At 51.7% G+C, this 7,367-nt stretch overlaps 1 protein-coding gene across 3 annotated transcripts in view; it reads left to right on the forward strand.

Annotated features, from left to right (window-relative positions):
* Positions 1–4,773, forward strand: part of GGT1 (gamma-glutamyltransferase 1) — a 31,139-nt gene extending 26,366 nt beyond the window's left edge. For all 3 annotated transcript variants that reach the window (XM_054173191.1, XM_054173192.1, XM_009910952.2), the window contains 4 exons: positions 781–908; positions 1,781–1,893; positions 2,963–3,076; positions 4,200–4,773. In XM_054173191.1, coding sequence (XP_054029166.1) covers positions 781–908; positions 1,781–1,893; positions 2,963–3,076; positions 4,200–4,343 — 499 coding nt within the window. In that variant the 3' untranslated portion in view covers positions 4,344–4,773. The remainder of the gene's footprint in view (positions 1–780; positions 909–1,780; positions 1,894–2,962; positions 3,077–4,199) is intronic.
* The last annotated feature ends 2,594 nt before the right edge of the window (positions 4,774–7,367 follow it).

Consider the following 7,367-nt stretch of genomic DNA (forward strand, 5'->3'; position numbering starts at 1 on the left):
TTACATGCTACCACCATTTATTTACATTCCACCGCTTTTCTACTCAGTCTATGGGAAATTTTCCTAGGCACAGCCTGAATCTCCTACAGCTGGCTGGAGCTGTTGCTGGGCACCTCTCCTGCTGAGCTCACAGCTCACTGCTGAAGGCTGTCCTGGGTGGTTGGGTCAGGGGGCAGGATGTGTTCTCCTTCACGCTGGGTTCAGCCACCAAGAAACCATTCACTGCCTCTGGGGCTCATCACCAGCAGGGATGTAGCTACTGGCTCTTGATTTCTCAGGCTTCTGGAAGGAATCTGAGTTCCTGCAGCTGGCCTGGAAGTGCAGGGTTTGGCTTTGAGTGCTGTCAGGAAGAGTGTTCCATGTGTGTGTGCTTGAAGCTGGGGGTGGAAGGTTCTGGAGGTTCTTTTCTCCACCTTGACACAAGTCAGCAAACTCCAGTTGCCACATATGACAGCCTCTGAGCCAGGCTGCCTCTGAAGGCAGTGCAGTGCTGCCAGGCTGGAAGGGGCAGTGGTTGTACTTAGCTGGTGGTGCCCATGGGGTCCTTGCAGGGGAGCTCTATGGCAGGGCTCTGGGCTGCCTTTCCTCTTTGGGGTGGCTGTGTGCTCATGGTACAGACTGCTTCCTTCCTCCAAGGGGTGGTAGAGTTCCTTAACAGGAGGGAGTGGGGAGATAGTTGCTCCAGTCACATCCCGGGTTTCACATTGAAGTAACTCACCTGAAGCTCTTCCTGGCTGTGCTCTGGTTGTGACTTGTCTGTACCAACTTGTTTTTGTCCAGCTTCGGCTCTGATGTACGATCCACTGTGAGTGGAATCCTCTTCAATGATGAGATGGATGACTTCAGCTCCCCTTACATAATCAATGGCTTTGGGATCCCTCCTTCTCCTGCAAATTTCATTGCACCAGGTAGCTGTAAATTACCTTCCTGACTCAGTCTGTCAGCTGCACCTTGCATACTAACACGGTGGTGTCTGCAGGGTAGCTGCAGCACATCTGCAGTCAGGCACAGACCTGGGGTTTTCTGCAGGGGGCAGGGTGAAAGCCACTCACCTGGCACCCCTGCCAAAGGCACACAACCAGCTGCCCCTGGGGCACCCTGGACCAGAAGAGGCTGTCTAAAGAAAAGCTCTTGTGCATCCAAGCCTCCTTCCAAGAACCAGGAATCCTTCCCCAGGGAGCTCTGCACCTGCCAGATTAAATCACCTGGGGCTGCAAAGATTTCTTTGATCTGATTTAAGAAGGTGGAAGGCAGCAGCAGGATCTGACTGCAAGATATTGGACAGCACTGCCCAGCCTTCTCCCTGTGTTGCCTTGGGGGGTGTAGGACAGTTCTGGCTTGACCCAGTTCATGCACCTGACCCATGCACCCTGCCTATCCCACCACTGCTTCCTGCAGTCCCATCTCAGAGCTACCAGAGGAAGCTGGGATGCTGCTGCCCTCCTGTAGCCCATGCTCTGGAGGAGGAGAGGGAGGTAGAAAGACTGGAAGGGAAATCTCATGGTGTGTACAGGAGGCAGCTGCATCCCAGACAGCCCCAGCTGGCTGTGGAGGAAGGCACCTTCAGCCTCTGCATCAAGGAACCTGTATTAAGCTTTGTACTCCAGGAGCAAGGAGATGGATACAGGGGATAGTGGAGTTGCCAAGGGCTGAACAAGCCCTGTGAGCTGAGACAGGAAGGTAGATATTGAGGCTCTGGGTTTAGACATGAAGCAGGAGAGGGCAGTCTGTAAGCTGGAGGTGGGAAGCTGAGCCTCTGTTTTATCTGTGCTCCCCACAGGCAAACAGCCAATGTCCTCTATGTGCCCCTCTATCTTGGTGGATAAAGAAAAGAAGGTCAAGATGGTGGTTGGTGCATCTGGAGGAACAAAGATAACCACAGCAACAGCACTGGTATGTGATGGTCTGGGCAACGTGGAGAGAAGGCTGAGGCAAAACAGGATGAGAGAGAGAGAGAGAGAGAGAGAGTGCTTGGGGCAAGGGGCTCAAGGCTCCACCTGTGATGTGACCATAGCTGGGGCTCCCTGCAGGGGGCCTAGAGCCTGAACGAGAGGTTCCTGCCTGGAAGCTCTGAGGGCCAGACCCCCAAACACCAGCTCCTGACAGAGATAAAAGGGTCTTGTATTAAATTATTTCCTTCAGTGACTCCAGGATTTTGCCTTTGGCAAGTTGTCCTTACCATCTCTGGAAGATCTGTGACATCAGTTTAGCTTTAACTTCTGTTCCGTGGATCTCCATGATCTGGTCTCTTGAGCTGGTTTAGAGCCATTCCCATCCAACATTCTAAACTTTGGATGAAAGTCACCCAGAGGAGCTAGAAATCAGAGCTCAACCCAGGCATGGTGTCAGGCCACCTGACAGGCAGCCACTCCAAGTGCCCAGCTTGACCAAAGGTGACTGCAGAAGAAAGCTGGCACCCGTGCCAGCACACACAGCAGTTCAGAGCACCAGGCTGGATCCTGATTTCTGCTGAGGGAGAGGATAAATCCCAGAAAAAAACACTACAAGCAGTTTTCTGTGTTCTGAGGCTATTTTCTTTTGCCAGGGACTCCAACCTGCAATTGAAGCCTGCAGAGGTGAGCCAGGCTTAAGGAACCTACTTGCCAGCAGCAGGAAGCTGGAGCTGTGTGTTCGCTGCTTGATTGCTGCATGCTAGAGCTGGCAGCAGCTTCATTGCAGCAGCATAAACCCAGCAGCCCACAGCAACCAGAGGATCTGATCCTTTTTCTGTGTTACTTTTAGTGAGTTTTGGCCTCTCTTTGCTGGAATCCTCCTGAGCACTGCTGAGCTGCTTCAGTGTATCTGCATTTCACTGGGGCAAGAAAGGGACAGCTGAGAGCACCAATTACACCTTCTGTGTGCTCTGGTGAACATCCTCAGCCATCTCTGCCTGTGTGGCTGCAAGAATCAGGCCTCTCTGAAGGCCAGTAACTAACTTTAAGGGTTTTTTTGCCTCTGACAGACTATCATGAACTCCATCTGGTTTGGCTATGATGTGAAGAAAGCAGTGGAAGAGCCCAGATTTCACGACCAGCTGTTCCCCAACATCACAGAGCTTGAGCTGCAAGTAGAGAAGGTCTGTCCACCCAGGGTGTGGGGTGTGAGCTGGGAAAGCATGATGCTCCCAGGGGAGCAGTGTTAAAGCTGGCACAGGCCAAATGCAGGGTCACAAAAAGCTGTTCTAAGTGTACCCTTAGGCTCAGTCCCATGGGTTTAAAGCCTGGTGCAGGCAAGTAATGCTTATACCTGGGACTGAGGGTCTGCATCTTCCAGCAATGTTCTTTGGTTCAAAGGGCTTCCAAAACAGCAAACCACATCAAGCCCCACACCACCCAGCATCCTGGGGTAGATTAGAAAGGCTGTGGTTAGCAGGTGGAGAGGGGTTTGCCTCCTCCTCTACCCTGCCCTGGTGAGGCCACATCTGGAATATTGTGTCCAGTTCTGGGCCTCTCAGTTCAAGAGGGACAGTGAGCTCCTAGAGAGAGTCCAGCATTGAGCCACAAAGATGATTAGGGGAGTGGAACATCTTCCTTATGAGGAGAGCCTGAGGGAGCTGAGGGCTCTGTAGCTTGGAGAGGAGGAGCCTGAGAGGGGACCTCATTCATGTTGATAAAGATGTGCAGGGTGAGTGCCCAGAGGATGGAGCCAAGCTCTGCTGGGTGATGCCCAATGCCAGCACAAGGGGCAGTGGTGGAAGCTGAGGCAGAGGAAGTTCCATGGAAACAGGAGGAAGAATTTTTTCACTGTGAGGGTGACAGAGCCCTGGAACAGGCTGCCCAGGGGAGTTGTGGAGTCTCTTTCTCTGGAGACTTTCCAGACCCATCTGGATGCATTCCTGTGTGACCTGTGCTGGATTCTATGATCCTGCTCTGGCAGGGGGTTGGACTTGATGATCTCCAGAGGTCCCTTCCAACCCCTAACCTCCTGTGATCATATGATCTGAGGCAGAATGCCCTGTGACCAGAAGCAGTATTGGCAGCCTGTGCTGAGCACTACAAATGCTGCACCTTCTCAATTTCCACCTCTTCAAAAGCAGAGCACCCCAGGAAGCAGAGGGGAGAGAAGCAGCAGAGTGTAGGTTTAGACTTATCTAATACAGGCACTCACTGCTGGGGCAGTCACAGGGGATGCAGCTCACAATCTGCAGCACAGGGAAAGGCTTCTCACTCCTCCTGTCCTCACTGCCTTCTGCCTTGCAGGATGTAGAGGAGGAGCTGAAGAAGAGGCGGCACGACACGACCCGGGTGAGCAGCGGGGCCGTGGTGCAGGCTATCCTCCGAACGGACGAGGGCTGGGCTGCAGCCTCCGACTCCCGCAAAGGAGGCTACCCTGCAGGCTACTGACGCGGCCCAGCTCCTTCTGTCGGGGGTCTGGTGGCACTGAGGTGTGTTCAGGGGGAAGATCCTTTAGGTCTGCAACTCAGGGACTTCTCACAGGAAAGAGAACGAATTTACCTGTGGTTCTATTGCCAGAGCTGGGACAGCTCTTTACAGCCATGACTGCGGTGCCCCCCACCACGGCAGTCTGAGATAGGCATGTCTAGCAGGACGTGCAATACTTACTTGAAGAGTCTCTTCTGCCTGGAAGAGCTTGTTCCCTGCCTCCTCTCCATCCCATGAAGACAGCTGGGGTACCCAAAGTTTCTGAAGAAGGTCCAGCTCGCTCCAGCTGCAGAAAGTGTTTCTCCTGCACAGCGTCAGCTACCGGGAATGTGCCTGTCCCTTGCTAGAGAAGAAATTTGTTTCCTGTTGAGTAGATGGGAGTTATGGGACTCTGGGGGTTCTGAGCTACCCACTGATAGATCTGTGCCACAGCAGGCAACCCAGCTCCAGCCTGGGGTAAGCCTTCACACGCTCTCCACTCTTAACAGAAGGTGTTTCTGCTTTTCACTTGGGTTGGTTGTTGGAGCTGAGTGTGGGGAAAGGGCTGCAAGCTTTTTTTTTTATACATATATATATATTTCTGTTGAGAAGGTCTAAAGGGAAGATGCTACCTGTACAACTCTGAGCACAACTGAAATCAATAAATATGGAATCACTCGTTAGGTTTTTGCCTGCGCAGGTGCTACTGTGAAAAGGGCTGGGGAGAGCCTGTGTGAAGGGAGCTCTCTGCAGGCTGTGGTTCTTTTCTTCATGCCTTTGAGTGAAAAACACCACATTCATTAAATATTTAAACCCAAGCCTGGTTTTTTTTCCCCAGTTTGCTTTTTCCCCACCTCATACTGCAGGCCTGAAATACCAGAGGAATTTGAGGAAAGGAAAGCTCTAGAAAGGGCTTGGCTGCAGCTGCTCTGGTTTGGAGGTAAGTTACCGTGGCTCAAACAATTGATGACCTCTCTGACAGCTGACATGAAGCAGCCAGGAGTGTCTGTGCTCTATGCATGAGGCCTTTGGGGGCTCACCTGCCACAGGGATTCATGCCTCACAGCAGATAAACAGCCTAAGATCAAAACTGAATTTCCAGGGTGTCAGGCCAGGCTCTGGGGATATCTCTGAAATCCTTGAGACACAGCTGACAGTAACTGAGCTGATGTGTTTGGCTTGCTGATGCTTCCTGTCCCTGTGTAAGAACCTTAACATACACAATGCCCCCCAAAAAGCAAATGAAAGGCTGAAACTGTAAGTATCAGGCATTCTTCCCCAGTAGTTCCTGGAATGGAGGGGAGCCTGGTTTCAAGGAATAAAGCCCTGGCCTCTGTGTTTTCCAAGAGTGAGATTGGTTTGGGGGCCAAACCTGCATCCTTTTATTGCTGAGCTGAACCTTGGGCTTCCCTGGTTCTTGCAGTTCCCCAGGAGATGCCCCTCTGTGGCAGCCTGCAGGAGGTTTTAGGAAGCTTGACTGCAAATCTCTGTGTGGAGCAGCTGCTGTTGCTCAGAACTATTGTAGCCCTTTGTACTTAAGACTGGCTGAGCTCTGCCTTGGCCACGTGTGAGCTGAAAAATAAACACAGTTACTGCTCAGCAAAGGAAGTTTAATGGAACCTTAGCCTAGAGTTAGTCAGAGTTTCACCACAGATAGCCTGAGCTAATCAAGGCTGTGCTCTGGAACTGGGAGGTGCCCATGTTCTGGGAAACAGCTGCTGGGCAAACCTGCACTCTGAAACCAGTTTGAGTAACTGGGGTGCTTCCAACAGCTCATGGTCCCACAGCATGGCTGTGAGTCTTACCTGCCTCAGTTTCCTCCAGCTAGTCAGAAAAACTCCCCTGTTGTTTGTAAACTTGGTTACAAAAACTTCCCTTCTGGCAACCTCTGATTTTGCCACAGCTGAAAAAACTCCTGGTGAAAACTAATCATTTTTTTTGCTGCATTTGAGTTCTTGACTCTGCAGAAATGGGTTGGGTGCTCTGACTTAGCAGTACCACCATTGAGGGTTTGAGGCAAGTGGGCTAAGGCTTGCACTTGCAGCCTACACTGAAAAAAACAAAGGCAAAAAAGGTATGGATAGAATCACTGAGTGGTTTGTGTTGGAAGGGATCTCCAAAGGTCATCTAATCCAGGCCTCCCCCTGCAGTCAGCAGGGACATCCTCCACTAGAGCAGGTTGCTCAGAGCCCTGTCCAGCCTGACTTTGAATATCTCCAAGAGTAGGGCCTGGCTGTCTCTGCATGCTGCAGTCATGGCACTTGGTGCCATGGTCTAGTAGTCATGAGGTCTTGGGTGACAGGTTGGACTTGATGAGGTCTTTTCCAACCTTACTGATTCTCTGATGCTATCTGGACATATCTATCTGTACAGAGGGCTTCTGCCAGCCGCTCTGATGCCACCTTCCACTACTCACACTGCACATAGGCTGTCTATGTGGCACCAGACAAAGCTCACTCATTGGTCCATGCTGCAAGCCCTCCCGATGGACACTGGAGGACATTCAGCCTGTCTGAACCGTTCAGCTACAGGAAAAGCCTTCCTCCTGCTTCTGAACACAACCACCTCTCCCCCCTGCTTCTGAGCAATCCCTTGGTGTGAGCTGTCTGCCACGGTGCAGGTTCTGGCGAGCAGCATGCGCTGAGGACCTCTGCCAGCTGGCCATGAACTGGAGGGTTCACTTCTTTCTCCTGTTCTTCAGTCTAACACCACCACAATTTTCTTTTGGCAGTCATCCAGCTTCTGGAAGGGCTACGTCTGGAAGTGCCAAATCCAAGCTGTGAGTGAGAAGTTATTGCTGGAAGAACCTGTGGGACCCTTGGCTCCCACACAAGCGAGAGAGGAGAAATTCCCCCAGACAGGCTTAGAAACACTTTATTAAAAATATAATTTAAAGACTTCAGTAGAAAACCACACAGCCCCTGTGCAGTGATGCTGCAGAAGTCCATCTACAGGTACAAAAATAATTGCTCTCTTGTAGGGTGTGAGTAGGGATGGGGACCGCCC

Source organism: Dryobates pubescens, chromosome 25, assembly GCF_014839835.1.
Source record: "Dryobates pubescens isolate bDryPub1 chromosome 25, bDryPub1.pri, whole genome shotgun sequence".
NCBI lineage: Eukaryota > Metazoa > Chordata > Aves > Piciformes > Picidae > Dryobates > Dryobates pubescens.